This window comes from Mercenaria mercenaria, chromosome 1 (assembly GCF_021730395.1).
Source record: "Mercenaria mercenaria strain notata chromosome 1, MADL_Memer_1, whole genome shotgun sequence".
In the NCBI taxonomy this organism is placed as follows: domain Eukaryota; kingdom Metazoa; phylum Mollusca; class Bivalvia; order Venerida; family Veneridae; genus Mercenaria; species Mercenaria mercenaria.
This window is the reverse complement of record NC_069361.1, coordinates 10795248-10821538: the sequence shown is the minus strand read 5'-3', so window position 1 is coordinate 10821538 and position 26291 is coordinate 10795248. Positions and strand designations below refer to the sequence as shown.

At 34.8% G+C, this 26291-nt stretch overlaps 1 protein-coding gene across 1 annotated transcript; it reads left to right on the top strand.

Moving 5' to 3' along the window:
• Positions 1-11: 11 nt before the first annotated feature.
• LOC123544998 (splicing regulator SDE2-like) lies at positions 12-14179 on the top strand. Its single transcript, XM_045331205.2, has 7 exons — positions 12-149; positions 4128-4245; positions 6733-6844; positions 7193-7362; positions 9134-9269; positions 10294-10654; positions 13853-14179. Exons 1-7 carry the CDS (start codon positions 45-47, stop codon positions 14078-14080), a joined length of 1230 nt encoding a protein of 409 aa, XP_045187140.2. The 5' UTR covers positions 12-44; the 3' UTR covers positions 14081-14179.
• The last annotated feature ends 12112 nt before the right edge of the window (positions 14180-26291 follow it).

Below are 26291 nucleotides of genomic sequence, written 5' to 3'. Positions count from 1 at the left end.
AAGCGCTTACTTCCGCCTTTCAAAATTGGTTCAAAATTTACAGAATGACGACGTTGATTCACAGTTTTAGTTCTCGGCAAGTTTTGTGCATAGATCATATCGATTTCAAAACAGTTGGAGATTTGAAATCTTACCTTGCCGCAGAAAAGGTTTAATAATTTCTATAATTTAGTATCTTAACGAGTTTTCCTGTAATGACGCCTGTTTTCGCGACACGTTTCTTTTTTTTTCAATCTGGTCAAACACATTGGTGACAATCCGACTAATAGTTAGCTTTGAAGAAATGAAAATAAAGACTGTTGACTATACCAAACTCCTAAGGCCCTGATCCCGAGACATGCCATGGACTTTTACTTTTCATTAGTCCAAACACAGGAGTCTGAAATTCTATCAATCACAGACACTTGGGGTCTGGAACTCCCGACCCATCCAGCCCAAACTACTACGCACCTCTATATATTTTTATCATCATCATTTAATATCCAGACAGATTATAATCACACAAGCAATATTAAACTTATTTGAACTAATTTGAAAATACATATAATCTCCCACTAGCTTAAAAATACACAAGATATAAATGTTCGCCAGAAATATCTCGCACACCCACCTTGAAAAATCGTCCCATGTTTACTATTTATGCAACTTTCCCATAGAATTTTGATGTTCTTTAATACAATACATATTTTTCTTCACGATGATGTTCATGATAATTCATAATTTTAACATGTCCAAGACATTGGGGAATGATACTTATTTCACTTGGGTAATGATTACATTTTACTCGGACTTTATCATAGACTTCCTGTGTAAAATCTCAAACTTTCAACTAAAATAAAGATATTAAATCAATATAATATTTCAATGAAACTTCAAAGTTTTGTTGTTTGCAGCATCATATGGGGCATGTGCAGAGTGAAATCTTAATTTGATTTCTAAAATAGTGTGTTATTTATTTTTAAAGTCACTATATGTTCATTGTAAATATACTTTGTTATACCCAAGTGGAAACTGGCAGGTACTCGAAAATGCAGCTCTCTGATTGGTCAATTAGGACCCCTAATGTACTATGATGTCATGATAAAGTTATGAATACTTTATCTTCACTGCTGTCAACGAAATACGTGAGAAATATTATAATTGTGAACATTTTTGTTCCATTTACAAAATCTTTCGACTATGTAAGCTGTCCGGCTTCGTACAATAAATAAACATCGCGTAATGAATATGGGAACCAGCTGGTTCCAGTATTCACTGCGCGAAAAATATTTACGATACGAAGCCGGCAGCCATTGCTGACATATTCGAAAGATTTTGTAAATGGAGCGAATTTTTTGACAATTGCAGAAATCCTCGCATATTCTGTTGACAGCACAGAAAATCCAGTACTATCGTGAAATTAGTTCAAATAAGTTAATATTGCTTGTGTGATTATAGTCTTGTGTCTGGATATACAATGATGATGATAAAAATATATACAGGTGCGTAGTAGTTTGGGCTGGAGGGGTTGGGGGTTCCAGACCCCAAGTGTCTGTGCTATCAATAAGACCCTAGAAGTCTATCTTTTAATAAAGTAAACACCAGGAATGAAACGTTAAAAACCCAGGGTGACCTGAAAATATAAACATAAAACAGGGTGATTGCAATTTAGTGAGCGTGCTCAAGAAAGAACACTAAAATATACCTACCACACTCGAGAGTAGATCTTCAAATCTGATACACTTTATGAGATTAATTCAGACATTTTCTGAGGTTTTCAGAGATTTTCATCTGTCGCCGAAGCCATTGACGTCACAACAATAAGCGCCGGGATAAATATATAAATGTAGCAATTCCCCTAATTTCTTACCTTTAGATTACATAACAGACATTACCATATTGCTCTATTCATTAAAAAAAGTCATGTTTTATCAAGTACAAAATTTTACTACTGAAATTCAGATTTTCCACTGTTCAAAAAAATTCTCCCATGAGTAACGTCCCCTTTATGGGTTTTCCCAGTCAATTTTTTTAAATTATTTTTTTATTAGCTCACCTGTCACAAAGTGACAAGGTGAGCTTTTGTGATCGCGCGGTGTCCGTCGTCCGTCCGTGCGTCTGTAAACTTTTGCTTGTGACCACTCTAGAGGCCACATTTTTCATGGGATCTTTATGGAAGTTGGTCAGAATGTTCATCTTGATGATATCTAGGTCAAGTTCGAAACTGGGTCACATGCCATCAAAAACTAGGTCAGTAGGTCTAAAAATAGAAAAACCGTGTGACCTCTCTAGAGGCCATATATTTCATAAGATCTTCATGAAAATTGGTCAGAATATTCACCTTGATGATATCTAGGTCAAGTTCTAAACTGGGTCATGTGGGATCAAAAACTAGGTCAGTAGGTCTAAAAATAGAAAAACCTTGTGACCTCTCTAGAGGCCATATTTTTCATGAGATCTTCATGAATATTGGTCAGAATGTTTACCTTGATGATATCTAGGTCAAGTTCGAAACTGGGTCATGTAGGGTCAAAAACTAGGTCATTAGGTCTAAAAATAGAAAAACCTTGTGACCTCTCTAGAGGCCATATTTCTCAATGGATCTTCATGAAAATTGGTCAGAATGTTCACCTTGATGATATCTAGGTCAAATTCGAAACTGGGTCACGTGGGATTAAAAACTAGGTCAGTAGATCTAAAAATAGAAAAACCTTGTGACCTCTCTAGAGGCCATATTTTTCATGAGATCTTCATGAGTATTGGTCAGAATGTTCACCTTGATGATATCTAGGTCAAGTTCGAAACTGGGTCATGTGGGGTCAAAAACTAATTCAGTAGATCTGAAAATAGAAAAACCTTGTGACCTCTCTAGAGGCCATATTTCTCAATGGATCTTCATGAAAATTGGTCAGAATGTTCACCTTGATGATATCTAGGTCAAGATCGAAACTTGGTCATGTGCGGTCAAAATCTAGGTCAGTAGGTCTAAAAATAGGAAAACCTTGTGACCTCTCTAGAGGCGATATATTTCATAAGATCTTCATGAAAATTGGTCAGAGTGTTTACCTTGAAGATATCTAGGTCAAGTTTGAAACTGGGTCACGTGGGGTTAAAAACTAGGTCAGTAGATCTAAAAATAGAAAAACCTTGTGACCTCTCTAGAGGCCATATTTTTCATGAGATCTTCATGAATATTGGTCAGAATGTTCACCTTGATGATATCTAAGTCAAGTTCGAAACTGGGTCACGTGGGGTCAAAAACTAGGTCAGTAGGTCTAAAAATAGAAAAAACCTTGTGACCTCTCTAGAGGCCATATTTCTCAACAGATCTTCATGAAAATTGGTGAGAATGTTCAGCTTGATGATATCTAGGTCAGGTTCGTAACTTGGTCATGTGCGGTCAAAAACAAGGTCAGTAGGTCGAAAAATAGAAAAACCTTGTGACGTCTCTGGAGGCCATATTTTTCATGAGATCTTCATGAAAATTGGTGAGAATGTTCACCTTGATGATATCTAGGTCAAGTTTAAAAGTGGGTCACATGCCTTCAAAAACTAGGTCATTAGGTCAAATAATAGAAAAACCTTGTGACCTCTCTAGAGGCCATATTTTTCAATGGATCTTCATGAAAATTGGTCAGAATTTTTTATCTTGATGATATCTAGGTCACATGTGCTCAAAAACTAGGTCACTATGTCAAATAATAGAAATAACGACGTCATACTCAGTTCAACACTGGGTCATGTGGGGATAGGTGAGCGATTCAGGACCATCATGGTCCTCTTGTTGCAAAAGGAATCTAGTGGATATTATAGACTGATATTAGCAGATTAAAATATTCTAATATTAATGTACTCGATGTACAAATTTTAAGGCATAAAATAAATATTTTCTATTTATCCCTGCACTGTAATTGTTGTTTTTGTTTTATTTGTTTCCAAAAATAACATAATGTATGTCAGAATGTCCATGATATCCCCCATAGAACTTAACCATCCCCATTTGGCTATGTATGCCTTGACAGTGAGGCCTGCACCCTTTACTGCCACCCCTCCCACATTTTCGTGGCAAAGCATTTTCAGATGTTCTTTTTACCTTTCCACATGAAGAATGTATTTAAGCAAACTAAAAATGTGACTTTATTTTCCAGGGTATTCCAAAAGATGCAGCTTTCTTCGTATGTAATGGTAGAATTGTCAGTGACACTGAAACTGTTGAGAAGAATGTGGTTTACCACACACATCTTAGGCTTCCAGGTGGAAAGGGAGGTAATTACATCACTTGATATTGCTGGAGTTTTGAGTTCTGTTGTCAGTGTGTGATATATTTAATCTAACAAATAAAGTCTCTGGTCGGTAGAGTATATATTCTTCTCATAGGTTTGTCTTGTAAAGGCATATATATTTTAGTTTATATTCAAAATGTTGATCTTGAATGCATTTAAAGGGCATCAAACTGATCACCTCGGTCTTTATGCTATGCAATATTATTATGCAGTAGGTACTGAAATACCCAATGTTTCACAATTGAAACGACACCAGTTTGAAAAATAGAGCAACATTTTAAGGGCTCTTTCTTATGAATCTCTTGCATGTATATTGACTGTCTTTAGTGATCAATATTAAAAAAATGAAAATCTCTAAATGGCTTTTTTCTCATGAATGCAGCTTGTTTATTCCTTTTAATTAGAAAAATTTGATAGAAAAAAAAATAAAATTAATTTTTGAATTTTTTTAGCTCATCTGTCACGTAGTGACCAGATGAGCTTTTGTGATCGCCCTTGCACACAAGTTGTATTGGCATAATATCTCGGTTCCTTTTGAAAACTGGCCAGATCCCATCATGGGTTCCAGTTATGGCCCCTTAAAGGGCCAAAATTTACCATTTTTGGCTTGTGAATAAGATAGAGACCACATTTTGCAATCAACTTTAATCAAACTTGCACACAAGTTGTATTGGCATAATATCTCGGTTCCTTTCGAAAACAGGCCAGATTCCATCATGGGTTCCAAAGTTATGGCCCCTTAAAGGGCCAAAATTTGCTATTTTTGGCTTGTGAACATGATAGAGAGCACATTTTGCAATCAACTTTAATCAAACTTGTACACAGGTTGTATTGGCATAATATCTCGGTTCCTTTCGAAAACTGGCCAGATCCCATCATGGGTTCCAGAGTTATGGCCCCTTAAAGGGCCAAAATTTGCCATTTTTGGCTTGTGAACATGATAGAGACAACATTTTGCTATCAACTTCATTCAAACTCGCACACAACTTGTATTGGCATAATATCTCGGTTTCTTTAGAAAACTGGCCAAATCCTTGAGTTATGGCCCCTTAAAGGTCCAAAATTTGCTATTTTGGCTTTTGCAGCTATATAGCATGTATAGAGACTTCATTTATGGTTTGATTTGATAGAAACTTGCAAAATATCTTCAACAACAGTACATTTTGGATTCCATGACGAATCTGTCAGATCCAACTATAGGTTCCGGAGTTATTTTATATCTAATTACCTCCCCTGATTTTAATAAAAATTGATTTATAGCTGTAAGTACTTATAGGACTCATTTGAAATTTTATTATTGACATTAGTTGAACTAAGACAATCAGGGTAGATAACTGTGGACAGATTTTATGTCAAATTGCCTCCCTTTATTTCAAATTAAAATGGATATATCTCCATAACTAATGAAGATACTGATCTGAAATTTTATTTATTCCATCAGATGGACTTGGACAATCAGTGAAGATACATATTGACTGAATTTATGACAAATTACCTCTCTTTATTTTTTATGTAAATGAATATACCTTACCAGCTTCTAATGAGATTGGTTTGAAATGTTATTTATGTCTTCCATGGTAAGAAATAGTCATGTTAGATAACTCTTGATTGAAGGTTTATAGATATGAATACTTTTCTAATATATTGTTGTTAAGGCTTGTACTCTGTATTTTCTACATGCATATACCAATGCATGATAATCTCCCCTGATTTTAATAAAAATGGATTAATCTCAGTAAGTATTTATAGGACTCATTTGAAATTTCATTATTGTCAGTAGTTGGGCTGAGACAATCAGGGCAGATAACTATGGACTGATTTATGTCAAATTACCTCCTTTTGTCTGAAATTAAAATGGGTGTATCTCAGTAACCAATGAAGATCCTGATTTGAAATGTCATTTATGTCATCAGATGGACTCTAACAATCAAAATAGATAACTTTTGACGGAATTTATGACAAATTACCTCCCTTCATTTTATGTAAATGAATATACCTCACCAGCATCTAATGAGATTGGTTTTAAATGTTAATTAAGTCTTCCAGGGTAAGGAATAGTCATGCTAGTACAAAAATGCAGCATTTGAGCCTAGGACCCACAAACTTGGTATCAAGATTGGCCCTGACTATTATGTGACCCACAGTCACTGTTACAAGAAAATATTTATCCTGATGATATTTAATGTGTATGCCTATGTGATCTGTGTCAAAACTTGATCTTATCATTAAGAGCAATGGTACTCAGGTGAGCGATATAGGGCCATGATTTTTTTACTGCATTGTTTTCATGCTATTGATAAAGTCACAGCTCTATTGTATAGGACTTATCTGTCATATTCTGTCCTTTTATGATAAATGTGCCATGGCATAAGGTTCTGATCAAGGCCAGGTGAGCAACTTAGGGCCATCAAAGCGCTCTTGTTGATGTTAGTCATATAACATATTTATAATTTATGTAAATATTTTGCAGGTTTTGGGTCAATGTTGCGTGCTATTGGCGCACAGATAGAAAAAACAACCAATCATGAGGCATGTAGAGATTTGAGTGGTCGTAGAATGAGAGATGTAAACAACGAGAAAGAGTAAGATATATTCTCCTTCAAGTAAAGTACAGACCGTTCCATAATTTTTCTGGTTTTGTATACTGTGCTTGATGCTCCCAGGGAGTCTGCTCTTACCTTTTAATATTTGATTCTGATCAAGTCCATAGATGTGTTTAAAAAAAGCTATTAAAATAGAATTATTGTCATCCTTCTTAGTCAGTTTATATGATAACAAAACATGTATTTGATCAATATTTGATTGTTTGTCTAGTATCTACTGTATATTTTTTTACATACAGTTTATTTTCTACATATTGCAAGTAGATTTAAAGTAAATTCTGCTTGTGTAGTCATTTCGTCCGAATCAAAGTGTTTTTTATTTGATAGCTTAAAAGAATGGTTAGGAAAGCAGGCAGAAAGAGAACGTGAGCGTGAGCAGAAACGACAGGACCGTATTGCACGTCGACGAGCCATGCCCAATCATAAATTTGATGATCCCCTGTATGATCAACAGAGGTCATTGTTAGCTGAAAATCAGGAAGATGCCTTGCAAACTGGTAAGGCATAAATGTAAGCTTTGAACAAGTGTATAAGAATTGTCTAGAAAATCTTTTGAAGTTTGTTCAAATGATTTCAGCTGGGTTCCATTTAAGGGCTGCCAGAGCTAAAAATAGAAAAACCTATGAACTACTTCTTATGAACTATTTGATGGATCATCCGCAGACTTGGTCTGTAGCAGTTTTGTTAGGTTCTTTCTCAACTTGTTACTTGACCAGACCACATTGACTGTGCTGAAGATGAGCTGTTGTGATCATTTGCCATCTATCATCTGTCTGTCCATAAAAGGTTTTTGCAAAGAACATCTCCTCTGAAACAGTTAACTGGAACTAGATAAAACATAGCATTGATATTCCTTGGACGGTCCTCTTTCAAAGAGTTCTGCTTGGTTCAAAAGATAAAAGTAGAAGAATCTTCAAACAGCATCTCCTCCCAAACAGCTTGTCCTATTTTGAGGATGTTTATTCATCAAAAAGCATGGCCACTAAGGTGCATAGTCTTACCTTTTCTTATATGTTTATAGTGGAATTTTTAAAACATTTTGTTAATAGAAGCTTCTTGCTGATTTTAAGATAATTTCACAAAAATTATCCTTGGGTCATACTCCACCAGCATTGTTCAGAATATTATGATTTGCCAAAACAAAAAAAATAGCAGCACTACCAAAAGGTATTGTCACTTTCTCCAATATGCATAAAGTAAAGCATACAAATGTTCCTTCGGTGGCCTTTTACTAAGAAAATTGAAGTTTTTCCAGTTCCTCAAAAAACATGGCAACCTGAGCTTAAAAAGAAAATTCTTTAAACATCTTTCAAAGAACTTTTCCAATTTTAAATTATTTTGTAGAAATAATCCTTGGATGATCCCATACTGAGATTGTTCAAATTATTATGACTTATGATCCTGGGTCACCCTCTACTTAGATTGTTCAAATTGTTTACATTAATCAGAAAAACATGGCAGTCAGAGGGCTAATATGTATATGGCGGAAACCAAAAAAATAAATCTTCTTGTCATAAACTACTTGCCAGGTTTTAGATTAAGTTCATATGTCAAATGAGCCTTACTTGACTGTCTACCAAAGAAGTTCAGATTATTCTGATTCATGAAAAAACATGGCTACCAGTTTCCCGATACCTACATACTGATGGAACTTTTAAAAATCTTAATGTCAAAAACTGTTTGGTCACATTTTTCACTGAAATGTTCCTTGGATGAGGAAAACAGTATGTACTGGAATCTTGTTGATGACTATCAAGCATCTAGCTAATGTGATCATAGTGTGGTACTGAAATGGAACAGGGCAGATTTTAGAGTTATGAAAAATAAATCAATTGTTGAGATGCTTAGACATCTCTGTGGGTTCATTTTCATTGAATTGATAATTGTTTTGTCAGCATCGCACTCATCCTGCTGCATGATCACTACAGCAACTCTCCTCAGTTCTTTCCATTTCCACCAGACCCACCAAGATGCCATGACTTCCACCAAACACACCAGGCTGCTCAGCTGCCTGGATTTCCATCAAACCGACCACCCTGCATGGCTGCCAGGGCTTTCACCATACAACCCATACTGCTTGTCGGCCTGAGCATCTACCAAACACAATACCCACTCAACTGCCCAAGCTTTAGAAGATGAAAAAAAATATTCTGAACTGATTCACTGATATTGACTATATTCTTGCACGTTTTGTGACAAACTTAATTATATATTACTCCTGAACTGCTGCAGATTATACAAACAGTTCACCTTTCTTCAATATTTCAGGGTTGAAAAAGTTTGTAGCCAAGCCAGGAACATCTGCAACAGTGACCTCAGAGGAAATGTTGGGAGTGAAGAGAAAATCAGAGACACAGGGTCCTGGTGGATCTGGTATCACAAAGAAAAAGAAGGATGTAGAATGGTAAGTTAACTGGCTTAAAGAAACAACCATATATACATTATTTAGGTTTAAATTTTCCTTTTGGCCTGTGGAAGATAAGTAGTTCTCCATAGAGAAACAATGGTATATTTATTGTTTAGTTTTATCTTGTCCATTTGGCCTGTGGCATATTGGTAGTTCTCACTTGAGATACAACAGTAAACTGTAACTATAGAAACATCGCGAACACTGACTATATTTTGCATTTTTATGACATTGCGCGATTTAGCAGCTACAAATATTCGCAGAAATACATCGAATATGAATTACGCTGGATATAGCTGAAACACATAACAAACAATCATAGGTAAAATAGCATGTAGGACTGTAGAAAAATTTATCATATAATGGGTCACATATTCTTAACTCATTTTTCAATCTACCAAGTTCTGTGATTGTGGGCGAAATTTACGTTCCACAATATACCATTAGCAGTTATAAATCATTGTATACTAGTACATTCGAAAGAGTGTTAAAAGTGGAAACTGTGTGATTGTTATATTAAGAGTACATGTAGACCTACTTTGATATTCACTACTTTGACCACCAGTGAAAAAACTACAAACTCAAGTTTTCACAATAGCTGACTGTTCTGCGACTACAAGACTGAAACCTACTGACCACAAATGCTGCTAGCTTAAGTAGAGCAAAACTATTTCTAGGTTTACAGTAAACATTGTTTAGTTTTACCTGTTCCATTAGTCTTTGAAGGTTGATAGTTTTCCTTAGAGATACAATATTATAGACATTGTTTAGTTTTATGACCGCTTATGAAAGCTTACTATTAGCACATGTTCGACTGTAGATATAAAAGTGTTCAGAAATAGAAATAGATCTGATACAGCAAGGACAAATTTAGACATTTTCTCTCTGGAATAAAAAAAAACAAGTCTGTTATTGTGGTGAACAATTTCAAAATGTTTTACATTATCTGGTGACACACTCCTCTATGTAGTATATTGTATAGACTTTATACATATTACTAAAATATTGTTCCCATTTCCAGGCTTGGTGTAGATATAGACAACCTGAGTGACCTTGACAGTGATGAAGATACCTCCAACAGTGAAGAGTCAGGACAGAAAGAGATGGCACCAAGTTCAGAAGAAGACCAACAGTTTGTTGAAGAAGACAGTGATTCTGTGGATAGTGCAAAAAATAATGCATCTCAAGAAAAAAGAAATGAACAAGATTCGTCTGAAAATGAGACAAATTCCACTTGCAAAACTTGTAATAAATCAAACATGGATACAAGTAGTGACCATGATAAATCATGTGATATTGACAGTAAAACTAATGAGAAAGCTGAAACTGAAGAGATTGTGGAAGAAACAAATGAAGGAACTGGACCTCAACAATCTGAAGAGGTGAGATTAAGTTATTTGGCTGTAAGGTTTGAGAAACAAAAATATCTTCTATGAAACCTGACTTATGCATAAAATTTATCCAGTTCCAAGTTAATACAAAATTTTGATACTTTTTTGTCTGACAGACTAGTTTGTGAGGGTCAGCTCAAAATAGCCATAACTGCATTGTTTCTTTCTTCTTCCAGTGTTGTCTATCAATAATTGCATCAAATGACATCTCCCATAAACCACTTAACACCAGTTTCAACTGAACCGTACTGAAATATTTTATGGTCCTCTTTCCAAAGTGTTCAAAGAAATTCTTCCCATTTTGACCTCTGGTTGCCATGGCAACACAAAAAAAACTTAAAGCATTTCTTGTCAAGAATTGCTAACTTGATTTCAGAAAAATTTCACAAGAATTTTCACTAGCAGGGTTTTCCATTATGGACATATTTCTAATTTTAGCATATATTCCCAAATGAATGCTAAAAATAATTCTGAATACGTCATTAATGACACAGATGGACTTGTGACAAAATATTCACACCAATTACCATATCTATTCAAGTATGCATTGGTATGAATTAGTAAGCTGGAGTGTGACCAGTATTTAATTATCAGATACACTTCAGGGTCGCTTATATATTGTAAAATGTTCTATACTACTTATCAAAGTAGACTGCATAGAAAATTTAAAGTCTGTATGGTCTTTATTAGCAGCCTGCAGGAAGGTCCTTCTCAAAGTCCTGCTTTAACAAACCTTAGGCGTAAAAAAAAAAATTGTTTGTTTCCGGTATCCCGACCTTCCCTAAATTTTTGGCCCGACCCTAAATGTTTTTATGGCCTTGGAGAATATTTTTTTCAACTTTTTAACAAAAAGATGCAAAACTGCACTTTTTCTGCTTTAAACATGGCCAGTGATGTTAGAAATCAACTTACGGATGCTGTAAAGGCATAACCCCCTTATTTGTAATCATTTTTTGACAAAAAAATAATTTCCGAAAAGTCTCCCTTAATAAAAAAAAATTCCAAAAAAAAATAATTTTCCGACCTACCTACCCTAATTTTTTTGAGCATGTTACCGGAAACAAAGAATTTTTTTTTTTAGGCCTTACTGGCTTGTATAAAAAACAATGAAGTATCTGTCATGTAAACATTGTCACAGCAACTTGACCTAGCCAACTAGTTTACACTTATTTATCTTTCCTCCATTTTAAACAAATAATTATAAGAATATGACCCCCTAAAATTGAAAATGACCCCAAAGGCAAACAGTAAAGATTTATGATGACCCTCAGTCTGATTAAAATCATCTCTTGTTAATGCTACCCATTGAATCAGAGGACAGGATATTGAGACTCGTGTTCACCAATCAGAGCGAAAGTAGAATTTTTTAAAAACCTATATTTTACTTTTGATTCCAGTTTTCGATTATCAGGGGTTTATAATTTACTGGTTGCGCCCTCGTGTTTTTTCTTTAAATAAGAAAGCTTATGGAAACACATGAAAACTAGTTGTTTCTCCTATTTTTACCATTCAAAATTGAAAAACATTTGTAACAGAGTAACAGATGTAAACTGCCTTAATCATAAAGCTTTATATTTAACCATCGGTAAGGATGTGTTCCTCTTGGTGTATTGACCAAGATCATGGAGGCGCAATTCAATTCCCGGCTCAGGTGCGATTTTTCTTGATCTCACATTGTTATGCCCCCAAAGGGAGGCATATTAGTTTTCAGCTGTCCATCCGTTTGTTAGTTCATTCGTCACGTTAACTTTTTGCATGAAGGCACTTTACTCACAAACCACTGCACCCAGGACCTTCATACTTCACATGCTAATAGTACTTATAGAGTACACAACCCCTATTGACTTTGGGGTCTCCAGGTCAAAGGTCAAGGTCACCAGGTCAAGGCGCTGCGGGGGCATTTGTCACCATTAGTGACAGCTCTTGTTTAAAGATAGTTCAGAAACAAAATTTCATGTTCTTATGTTCATAATATGACGAAACTTTTATTCTAAAGAAAAATTATTTTAGCCAAAATCTAGAGTCCAGTCCCTTTTTGCCAAATGCTTGTTGAAACAAGTCATCTGATTGGTTGAAATAAAAATAGATTGGTGGAAATAAGGAAATCCAATTATACAGAAAGATGAATTTGAATTGGCTGCCATCAGATCTAACTTTTAGGAAGATGGAGTACTTTTGTCAGATTGGATGACCCTTTGTTGAAATTTCCAAGGGAAAACCCTGCATTGGTTTATCATAATAATATAATATCTTGGTATTGTCAGTGGGTAACTCATTTTGAAATTTATAGTTACCTTGAGCATGTTGAGACTGAAATCCTGATTCAAGTCAGAGATTGTAGAATGTTGTTTGTATAATGGGGTTGGGGAAATAAAAATGTTCTTTTTAGCTCGACTATTCGAAGAATAGGGGAGCTATCCTTCTCGCCCCCGTGTCGGCGTGAGCGTCACACAAATGTTAAAGTTTGCGTACCACCCCAAATATTTTAAAAGTCCATTGAGATATTGCTTTCATATTTTGCATACTTGTTTACCATCATGACCCCAGTCTGTAAAAAGGAGGAAGCAACTCTATCAAGCATTTTGACTGAATTATGGCCCCTTTTCAACTTAGAATAAATGTTAAAGTTTGCATACCACCCCAAATATTTTCAAAGTCCATAGAGATATTGCTTTCATATTTTGCATACTTGTTTACCATCATGACCCCAGTCTGTAAAAAGGAGGAGGCAATTGTATCAAGCATTTTGACTGAATTATGGCCCCTTTTCGACTTAGAATAAATGTTAAAGTTTGCTTACCACCCCAAATATTTTAAAAGTCCATTGAGATATTGCTTTCATATTTTGCATACTTGTTTACCATCATGACTCCAGTCTGTAAAAAGGAGGAGGCAACTCTATCAAGCATTTTGACTGAATTATGGCCCCTTTTCGACTTAGAATATGCTTATTGTAATGTTAAAGTTTTACTCATTGCTTATATTATACTATGAAGCACTGAGAATAGTTGAGCGCGCTGTCCACTGACAGCTCTTATTCATTCAAAGACTTGTGTTAACCTGCACATTTCACATTCATTATCAAGTGCAGTTTTTCCCAGTTTTTTACCTGTGATACATAAATTTACATAAATAATTTTCTTTGCTAAGTTTGCTCCAGATTAATTTGCTGTAACATTTACCTTGCAGAAAGGGAGGCCATTTTGTCTGGATGATATTTCAAGTATAGAGGAGCTGGTACAACTTGGCCTAGATAGACTGAAACAGGAACTGTTGGACAGAGGGTTAAAGTGTGGTGGTACGCTGGAACAGCGAGCAGAGAGACTGTTCTCTGTCAAGGGACTTTCAAGAGATCAGATCAATCCAGACCTATTTGCAAAGTCAGCAAATGGAAAGAAAGTGAAAAACAAAAAGTGAAAGTATTGAACATACCTGTCTGTTTCTGAACCTTTTGGCTATCTTCAAGGAAAGAAGGTTTATTGTTTCTTTTAAAAGTTTTAGAGATGTTTGTTTTTAGCTCGACTATTCGAAGAATAGTCTAGCTATTCTACTCATCCTGGCGTCAGCGTCGGCGTCACACCTTGGTTAAGTTTTTGCATGCAAGTACATACAGCCATCAATTAAAGGCATATAGCTTTGAAACTTATTTTTTCTTTTTCTAGGTCAATTACCAACCTCTCTGGGTCAAGTCCCATAACTCTGACATGTATTTTGAGCAAATTATGCCCCCTTTTGGACTTAGAAAATTTTGGTTAAAGTTTTACATGCAAGTTACTATCTCCAAAACTAATGCAGATATTGATTTGAAACTTCACATGTGTCTTCGGGGTTATAAAACTAGTTGATAGCAGCAAGTCCCATAACTCTGACCTTCATTTTGGCCAAATTATGCCCCCTTTTGGACTTAGAAAATTCTGGTTAAAGTTTTGCGTGCAAGTACATACAGCAATTTCTAAAAGGCATATAGATTTGAAATTTATTTTTTCTTTTTCTAGATCAATTACCAACCTCACTGGGTCAAGTCCCATAACTCTGACATGTATTTTGAGCAAATTATGCCCCCTTTTAGACTTAGAAAATTTTGGTTAAAGTTTTACATGCAAGTTATTATCTCCAAAACTAATGCAGATATTGATTTGAAACTTCACATGTGTCTTCGGGGTTATAAAACTAGTTGATAGCAGCAAGTCCCATAACTCTGACCTTCATTTTGGCCAAATTATGCCCCCTTTTGGACTTAGAAAATTCTGGTTGAAGTTTTGCGTGCAAGAACATACAGCTATTTGTAAAAGGCATACAGATTTGAAACTTATTTTTTTTTTTTCTAGATCAATTACCAACCTCACTGGATCAAGTCCCATAACTCTTACATGTATTTTGAGCAAATTATTCCCCTTTTTGGACTTAGAAAATACTGGTTAAAGTTTTGCGTGCAAGTACATACGGCAATTACTAAAAGGCATATAGATTTGAAACTTATTTTTTCTTTTTCTAGATCAATTACCAACCTCACTGGGTCAAGTCCCATAACTCTGGCATGTATTTTGGACAAATTATGCCCCCTTTTGGACTTTGAAAATTCTGGTTAAATTTTTACATGCGTGTTTCTATCTCCAAAACTAATGCAGATATTGAATTGAAACTTCACATGTGCCTTCGGGGTTATAAAACTAGTTGATAGCAGCAAGTCCCATAACTGATATGCATTTTGGTCAAATTATGCCCCCTTTTGAACTTAAAACACTTTTGATATTTAACCTTTTTGGGTAATATTTTCCTGCTTCTGGGACAATATTTCGAATAGTCGAGCTTGGCTGCTTACGGACAGCTCTTGTTAAATAAAATGTAGGACAAGTTATTACATTACTTAAAACACCATGTAAATGGAGAACTACACATTAAAACACCAGGACAGGTTTAAATGATTTTATTTATGATGTACCGGTTTCAGTCTACAACGACCTTCTTCAGAATAGTTGTAGTCGGAAATTCAGAGCTAAAGTATACAAAATGTAGATAATAAATTGCAAAGTTGTAACTAAAAATAGTATTGTGTGTTACTAAAAATAAATCAGATTTGGCATAGTTCCAAAGGTCATTACATTAGTTTAAATAAACTAGATGGCATTCCTGAGTTTCAAGCCATTGTGGCATAGTCAGAGGGATTCCAACCACAAGATATGGGTTCTTTATTTGATCTTAAAAATAAACTGTTCTTATATTGTTTTTATCAGTACTAAACAATGGTAAATGGCAGAAATAAAATCATCAGTAAAATTAGTGTTGTTTTTGCTTTGAAAAATATAATTTCTTTCATGTGGGGAATCCAGTTTTATAATGGTTGGTGGGCCAAAAGTAGCTATTAGCATGATTAAAGATGGTCAGTCACAGTTGAGCAACATTTTATGACATTTTTCATTTTTTGTGTATTCTGTTAGATTTTTTTTATTGAACAGAAAAGTTCATTACATAGAGTTAGATCCCTATTAAAAAATAAAAATGTATGTTGTTAATATGAAAGTCTTCAAGCAGAGGACTATTTCTTTTGAATTCAATATATTAAGTATAGTTTTACATAAATTTGCATTTGATAAATATTGAGACATTCCAATAATCTTGACCAAAAGGCAAGTTTTAAAACAGTATAGCTTCTGAATTCATTTATTTCATCTATCCCAGTTGCACATCAAAGATATTTAAAGGGAGGTAATGTTAATTTTACCAACTTGCATTTCTAATGAAATTTGGTTAAATATGTATTTGTTAATGGTAAAATTTGACAAATATACAATAGTTCTTATATTTATATAATTCCTAACGCAAAGTATGTTTATTAATTTTTTACATGCATCATCATGTATGCTAAAAAAATAATTACATCATGATTAGGCAACCAGGATAGGAAAATAAATTTTTAAGAGTATCACCAATGAAAATCTAATATGTATTAAACAGTCAGTGAACAGAAGTAAACGCAAATGATCATTTGTTAACGTATCAAACAAGTCTATTACTTTATCAAATTCTGATTACCGTAACCACCTTTAAACCTATATTTGCACGAGGATGTAGCCTAAGTGCTCTCTATCTCTCTAATAACTGGATTGATTTGTTTCAGACTTAAAATAGTTATTCCTTATCATCACCCACATCTTATGACACAAGGGCCATAACTCTGGCACCAATATTTCATGAATTATCCCCCTTTTTAGCTCACCTGAGCACAAAGTGCTCAGGGTGAGGTATTGTGATCGCTCACCGTCCGGCGTCCGTCCGTTGTCTGTCCGTCCGTCCACACTTTCCTTTAAACAACATCTCCTCCTAAACCAACAGGCCAATTTTGATGAAACTTCACAGGGTTGTTCCTTGGATGGTCTTCTTTAAAAATTGTTCAAAGAATTGAATTCCATACAGAATTCTGGTTGCCATGGCAACCAAAAGGAAAAACTTTAAAAATCTTCTTCTCAAAAACCAGAAGCCCTAGAGCTTAGATATTTGGTGTGAAGCATTGCCTAGTGGACCTCTACCATGTTTGCTCAAATCATGACCCCAGGGTCAAAATTGACCCCGCCCCAGGGGTCACTTGATTTTACATAGGAAAATCTTAAAAAATCTTCTTCTCAAAAACCAGAAGCCCTAGAGCTTAGATATTTGACATGTAGCATTGCCTAGTGGGCCTCTACTAAAATTGTTTTAAATTATGACCCCCCCGGGGGCAAAATTGACCTTGCCCCAGGGGTCACTTGATTTTACATAGGAAAATCTTCAAAAATTTCTAAAAAAAAACCAGAAGGCCTAGAGCTTAGATATTGACATGTAGCATTGCCTAGTGGACCTCTACAAAATTTGTCCAAATCATGACCCCACCCCAGGGGTCACTTGATTTTACATAGGAAAATCTTCAAAAATTTTCTAAAAATAAACCAGAAGCCTAGATCTTAGATATTTGATATGTAACATTGCCTAGTAACTTCTACAAAATTGTTCAAAAACATAACCCCCGGGTCAAATTGACCCCGCCCCATGGATTACTTGATTGTACATAGAAAAATCTTCAAAATAAACCAGAAGGCCTAGAGCTTAGATATTTCATATGTAGCATTGCCTAGTGGACCTCTACAAAATTTTTTTCAAATCATGACCCCCGGGTTAAAATTGACCCCACCCCAGGGGTCACTTGATTTTACATAGGACAATCTTCAAAAATTTTCTAAAAATAAACCAGAAGGCTTAGATCTTAGATATTTGACATGTAGCATTGCCTAGTAGACTTCTACAAAATTTGTTCAAATCATGACCTCCGGGGTCAAATTGACCCCACCTCATAGGGTTATTTGTTTAGCTTTAGCAAAGAATTTATTTCAAGAAAGCAATTAAACTCAGGTGAGCGATATAGGGCCATCATGGCCCTCTTGTTTACTTAGAATTTCAGGTTAAAGTTTTGGTGCACTTTCACCTTATCTCAGTTATTACTGAATGGATTTGATTCAGACTTAAAATAGTTCTTCCTCATCACCACCCACATCTTATGGCACAAGGGCCATAACTCATACCAGTATTTTATGAATTATCCCCCCTTTTTTACTTAATATTTCAGGTTAAATTTTTTATGCACTTTCAATCTATCTCAGATATTACTGAATGGATTTGATTAAAACTTAAAATAGTTGTTCCACATCATCACCAACATCATATGACACAAGGTGCATAACTCTTGCATCAATATTTCCTGAATTATGGCCCGTTTTTGCTTAGAATTATACAGTATTTTGATACATTTTATCTGTACCTCTCTTATTATTTGATATTTTTTAACACAGACTCAAGCTATTGTGCAATATTCATCCACTATTGGCACCAATTTTTCATGAATTATGCCCCCACCCCCTCCACACACACACACACACACACTCTTTACTTAGAATTTAAGGTTAATTTTGATGCATTTTCACTATGTTTCTGTTATCACAGAAAGGATTTGATTAAAACTTAATATAGTTGTTCTACATCACTATGTCATATAACACAAGGGCCATGTGTTTCATGAATTATACCCCATCCCCATTTTACTTAGAATTTCAGGTTAAAGTTTTGGTGCATTTTCACTGTATCTCAATTATTTCTAGATGGACTTGATTCAAACTTAAATAGTTGTAAAATGTCAGGTTAACGTTTTGATGCACTTTCACCCTCTCTCTATTATTATCCCTTGACGAAAGTCGGAGGGATATAGTTTTGGCGTTGTCCGTCCGTCTTTCCATCCGTCCGTCTTTCCATCCTTCCGTCCGTCCGTCCGGAGCCATATCTAGGAAATGGTTGAGAATATTTATTTAAAACTTCATATACATGTTCACCACTATGAGTTCTTGCGGCCCGTCAAGTTTCAGTCAGATTGCCCAAGTAACACCAGAGTTATGGCCCTTAGAAGTTTCTAGTGTTAACTATATAGGGTACTATAAATATGGCAATTTCTGCATCATAACTTTTGATATATTTCACCTAGAACTATGAAACTTAAACAGAATTTAGATCACCATAATGTGGTTGTGTACACACAATTTCGTTTGGATTAATTGTAAATTTAGAGTTATTGCCCTTTAATTTTATAAAAAACCACATATTTGTACATAACAAACTTACCATTTGTAGAATTTCATTAAATTTCTTTCATTCTTTTCCATGAACATTTATTGTAAACATGTGAAGTTGTGTACCCACAAACCTGGTCCACCCCTTACCTTGATCACAACCCCTTCCCCACGACCGACCCCCCCCCCCCCCCCCAAAAAAAAAATTCATTATTTTATATTTTTTCAGACTAACTTCATAAACATGTTCCCACATGAGGTTAGGGGCCCATCAAGTTTCAGACAGATTGCCCAAGTAACACCAGAGTTATGGCCCTTAGAAGTTTCTAGTGTTAACTATAATAAGGGTACTATAGATCTATAGATATGGCAATTTCTGCATCATAACTTTGATATATTTGACCTTGAACTAAAGAAACTTTAACAGAATTAGAGCACTATAATGTGGTTGTGCACACACAATTTTGTACGGATTTCGGAGTTATTGCCCTTTAATTGTCTAAAAATCCACAATATTGTACATAGCAAACTTACCATTTGGCAGAATTACATTAAATTTCTTTCATTCTTTTCTGTGAACATTTATTAGAAACATGTGAAGTTGCGCACCTACACCTGGTCACCCACACCCCCTCCCCCTCCCAACCCCGCTTCCGCCCCCAAAAAAAACAATAATATTTTTCTTTTCATTTCTTATTTTAGATTTTTTTTTCAAACCTTCCATGATTATTTATCAACATGCAAGTTCCCCCACCTCACTCCTCCATACAGTCATGCCCACCACTAATCATGCATCCTCCTGCCCCTCCCACCTCCCCCCCCCCCAACTTCACCCTTCTACCCTTTTTTTTTTTTTTTTTTTTTTCATTTTAATTTTCCATCAATATTTATAATCAAACATGTGAAATTTTGTTTCCTCTCCGTTCCCCTGCACCCCCACCCCCTAAAAAAATAAATATGTACATATATAATTATCAGGGGTGGTATAGTACGTCATCAACAGGTGCGCGCAACACTTCCCGATGCGGCTTTTTTATGTCAAAACACCTCGATTCGGTGAGTAAACTTGCGATTATTTCATTGGTAACGTATAGATTTGGAAATGACCTATAGTCTAAAAGTACCCGCATGTGTCTCTAGTCTATCACTGACGTTTGCATTTTTCAAGAAAGTCTTACGTTTAAGAGAACATTCGAGCACAATGCACTTCATGGAAACACTCCCCATTCACCAAACCATATTATATCGCATAAAAAAGTTTCATGCATTTCTAATGACTAAATACCTTGACGGGTGTTTTTATGGCAACAGAGGTCAGTGATACCTTAATTAGTTATTTGGGAAACTATAGTTTCAAGAAATCAGACTATAAAATTTTGCCATTCCCGGTTCAAACCCGGTAAAACGATGCACTTCCCGGCCACCGCCCGTGTGGCATTGTGTTTGACTTAATAATAAGTAGCCTTTCAATTTTTTTTGACGCATGGTACTTCGGTTACCATACCAGCAAAACTATATTTAGCAATGACGTTTATGTCAGTAAAACAGTGTTTAATTTTACTTTCAAGGGCTATATTATGACATATTTACTGTTTCTTTTTCAGATCACAACAGAACAACCTGAGATATTCTGTTATCAGAATTAAATTATGAAGCTAAACACTGGGGTTTAGCAGTATGATATCCATAGACAGATGAACATAAACTGCATATAGTAATTCATGCATTTCTCGGAATATAAAATGACACAATTCAAAAAAAATCAGAATTGTAGAAAGAACAATACCCGCATATTGTGGATGTTTGTGAAAAAGTCAGAAATGAAGACAACAAAAGTAGTCGTTGTTTGAGGTTCACTCACTGGCAATATGTGCAGACACCGTTTAAAACAGCTCACTGTTATGTGTGATCACTACTATGCCCCAACGATAACTTGATATTTACAAACATGACTATAAATAGATTAAAATGGAACATAGGAAATTCAGCATTTTTAGCTCATCTGATTTTTTGAAAAAAAATGATGAGTTATTGTCATCACTTGAGCGGTTGTCGGCGTCGGCGTCGGCGTTGCCTGGTTAAGTTTTATGTTTAGGTCAGCTTTTCTCCTAAACTATCAAAGCTATTGCTTTGAAACTTGGAATACTTGTCCACCATCATAAGCTGACCCTGTATAGCAAGAAACATAACTCCATCTTGCTTTTTGCAAGATTTATGGCCCCCTTTGGACTTAGAAAATATCAGATTTCTTGGTTAAGTTTTATGTTTAGGTCAACTTTTCTCCAAACTATCAAAGCTTTTGCTTTAAAACTTGCAACACTTGTTCACCATCATAAGCAGACCATGTACATCAAGAAACATAACTCCATCTTGCTTTTTTTCAAGAAATTATTGCCCCTTTTGGACTTAGAAAATCAGTTTTCTTGGTTAAGTTTTATTTTAGGTCAGCTTTTAATCCTAAACTATCAAAGCTATTCCTTTAAAACTTGCAACACTTTTTCACCATCATAAGCTGACCCTGTACAGCAAGAAACATAATTCCATCCTGCTTTTTGCAAGATTTATGGCCCCTTTTGGACTTAGAAAATATCAGATTTCTTGGTTAAGTTTATGTTTAGGTCAACTTTTTCTCTTAAACTATCAAAGCTAAATTTCTTTAAAACTTGCAACTCTTGTTGACCAACATAAGCTGACCCTTGTACAGCAAGCAACATAACTCCATCCTGCTTTTTGCAATAATTATTGCCCCTTTTGGACTTAAAAAAAATCATTTTCTTGGTTGAATATTATGTTAAGTCAACTTTCTCATAAACTATCAAAGCTATTGCTTTAAAACTTGCAACAGTTTTTCACCATCATAAGTGGGCACTGTACATGAAGAAACATAACTCTATCCTGCTTTTTGCAAGAGTGATGGCCCTTTTAGACTTAGAAAATCATGGGTAGGACAATATTTCTATTATACAAAAAAAATCAGATGAGCGTCAGCACCCGCAAGGCGGTGCTCTTGTTCTAGCATGTTACAATCTAAATATTTCTAGATTTTGTTCCAATTACAAATTAGCTCAGTGGTAAAGCATACTCTCCATGGTCAACAGATCTTTTGCCGTGTGGGTTCGAAACTCAGCATTGAGAATTAATTTTTATTTCACTTTTGCATAAAAATTTAGTTTCCTTCATGAGCTCTGTGACAATACGACAGAGAGGTATCTAAAGCCGATATGGCAGATCAGAATAGTTTATTAATATATCAAAGATGATAGATTAAATGCATGCACTCAAGCCCTGCGAATAATGAACATGCTATTGTGTTATATAAAGACATATATACAAATTCAAAACATCAAAGAAAGAAACAAAAGTAATGAAATAAAAATGAAAACGAACAGAAAAAAAATCTGAAAAAAAACCCTCATGAAGATTCGAACCCACAAAACGATTTGCTTATATCCAAATGTCTGCAGTTTACCCAACTGAGCTATGTTGCCATATACATAGTGGCTATTTAAAATGAAAGAAATACTAATATTTAATTGTCAAGTAAATGGGTAACCATTATGAATTATTATTTCATCAGTTATCATGAAATAGACTCGTCCTTGCGTTTCGGCGGGAATCGCGTTATCATTGGGGATTAGTACCGTACAATATTGAGCCATGGACAGCTTTTGTAGAAGGAATTTAATGTGATTTTGCGTGACTTCAAACAATTGTGATTTTTTTTATTGAAACATGTTTTGTTTTGTCTGTCTGTGTTGAAGTCACAGAGTCTTGTCAGTGCCTCGCCTTTCTTCTAAATAACATTTGACAGATTTTGATGAAAGGCAACAGCAGTATTAAACTTTGTATAAAATGTAGTTGACACTAATGCTCATAATGGGTAAAACACAACAATGTAAGTATTCTTGTTATCTCTATGTTTAGGTCAATAAATGTTCACAGATTATACTTTGTTGCCACTTTATCAATTTTTGTGTGTTTTTAATGAAATTTCTGAGTTATAATTAGTGTAACTGCGCAAAACCTCAACATTTTCCAGTTTAATGGTTTCAAGAGTTATTATATTCTGATTTTTGTTGATTTTGAAGTTTAAGCAGTGCATCTCCACTTCATGTCTTTCTGTCGTGTCTGAATATTTCCAATTGTTGAGAATATGTGACATAGAGATGTACACTACTTCTTGATCGAAGAAAATTAAAGCATACAATGTGGAAAGAATTTGTCAGATATGCGATCTTTATGAAACTTAAGGTGAATTTCATTTTTTAGCTCGACTATTCGAAGAATAGTCTAGCTATTCTACTCACCCTGGCGTCGGCGTCGGCGTCGGCGTCACACCTTGGTTAAGTTTTTGCATGCAAGTACATACAGCTATCATTTAAAGGCATATAGCTTTGAAACTTATTTATTCTTTTTCTAGGTCAATTACCAACCTCACTGGGTCAAGTTCCATAACTCTAACATGTATTTTGAGCAAATTATGCCCCCTTTTGGACTTAGAAAATTCTGGTTAAAGTTTTACATGCAAGTTACTATCTCCAAAACTAATGCAGATATTGAATTGAAACTTCACATGTGTCTTCGGGGTTATAAAACTAGTTGATAGCACCAAGTCCCATAACTCTGACCTTCATTTTGGCCAAATTATGCCCCCTTTTGTACTTAGAAAATTTTGGTTAAAGTTTTGCGTGCAAGTACATACAGCTATTACTAAAAGGCATATAGATTTGAAACTTATTTTTTCTTTTTCTAGATCAATTACCTACCTCACTGGGTCAAGTCCCATAACTCTGACATGTATTTTGGCCAAATTATGCCCCCTTTTGGACTTAGAAAATTCTGGTTAAAGTTTTGCGTGCAAGTACATACAGCTATTACTAAAAGGCATATTGATTTGAAACTTATTTTTTCTTTTTCTAGATCAATTACCTACCTCACTGGGCCAAGTCCCATAACTCTGACATGTATTTTGAGCAAATTATGCCCCCTTTTGGACTTAGAAAATCCTGGTTAAAGTTTTACATGCAAGTTACTATCTCCAAACTAATGCAGATATTAAATTGAAACTTCACATGTGTCTTCGGGGTTATAAAACTAGTTGATAGAATCAAGTCCCATAACTCTGACTTGTATTTTGGGCAAATTATGCCCCCTTTTGGACTTAGAAAATCCTGGTTAAAGTTTTGCGTGCAAGTACATACAGCTATTACCAAAAGGCATATAGCTTTGAAACTTATTTATTCTTTTTCTAGGTCAGTTACCAACCTCACTGGGTCAAGTTCTTTAACTCTTAACATGTATTTTGAGCAAATTATGCCCCCTTTTGGACTTAGAAAATTCTGGTTAAAGTTTTACATGCAAGTTACTATCTCCAAAACTAATGCAGATATGGAATTGAAACTTAACATGTTTCTTCGGGGTTATTAAACTAGTTGATAGCATCAAGTCCCATAACTCTGATATGCATTTTAGTCAAATTATGTCCCGTTTCGAACTTAAAACTCTTTTGATATTTAACATTTTGGGTAATAATTTCCTGCTTCTGTGACAATATTTCGAATAGTCGAGCTTGGCTGTCTTACGGACAGCTCTTGTTTAAATGTTGAGTTATAAAGAATTACGTCCAAAGTTAATGAAACGTTATCATTATACTCGTATTTATAAGTGTGTATAAAATTTAGAATTGCTACAATCAAGTAACAAATCTACTTTCGTTGATTTGTGTAAATATATAACATAAGCTGATAAAAAGGAAGATGTTGCTATGTCTTGAAAGTGTACGTGCGTATGTTTGTGTCACAACGGCTTCCACTGTGTAAGGGTTTAAATAAAAAAATCAGTAAAATTTCCTATTTTAAATAATCTTTTATACAACAACATTTTCAACAACTAAACAGTTTAAGAAAAGCAAAATAATTTACATTGCAAGTAAAATTGTTCTACCACTGTTCAAGCTCACTTCGAGTTTAAAACATGTAACTGGGTGCACTAAGATTTACAAGCAAAATCTGAACATTAGTCAAATGTTAAATCCTGAACCGCTTTCTAGTGTAGATTCAATCGATGTCCCATTTACGTGGTAATTATAACTCAGTTGCAGTCTCTCTTGGTCTTTCCCTGCGCACATCTAAAACTCCTTAAAAAGAACATTTCGTTGGCGCTATACAGTAATTTCTCATTTTTCCCGAGCAATTGTGATAATCACGTGGCCTGAAACGTTATACAGAATTAAATAGTAGCATATCATTAAAAACTAAACTGCATTGGTGCGACTTTATACCTTTAAAGATATTTAAAAGGTTGCTCCTTTAAAAAACAGCACATGATAATAATTTAACTATATAATTTTGCTTTACTTAGCATATTATCAATGCATATTCTTATTTGTCTCATCGAGTCTTGCCTTGAACTCAAGTTCGGAATCAAAGCCGTCATACTCGACTATTTTCGATGACACGCATATAGTTTATCATGAAAAAATAATTAGAGTAACAAGTTAACTAATGGTTTCCAAAATACTTTCTATTTATATTATCATGTGTCGAAGTGCCTATCTAACTATACCCCTTATTAAGGTTTATCTACTGTAACATTATTGAAATTAAATCAGTTATTTATATCCATACCTTCAAACAGCAACCGACATAGTCGTGATAAAGTTTGGTACGGAGACCTAGTTGAGTGCTGAAATCCTTGTCTGGGGTAATTCCGTTAGAGGATGTTCTCCACTTCTCAATATTATGTCGTACAGCTTTTGGAAAATATAATACGTCAATCATGTCTTGCATGCCGATCACTCAGCAATCCTTTTTAACATATATTGACAATTCCATTGATGCAGACTAGAAGTTTTGTTTCCTTTTTCATCTTTCATGTACCTAAAATAACAAATATAAGGACATGATAGAACATATTTATATCATACATATGCACGTTTATAGTATACAACATATGTTCAAGATATGCCTCGTTCTTTAAATATTATCTTCAAATGTTAAATGAAGTCTACGGACCATCTAGTGCAAGCAATCTAACTACAT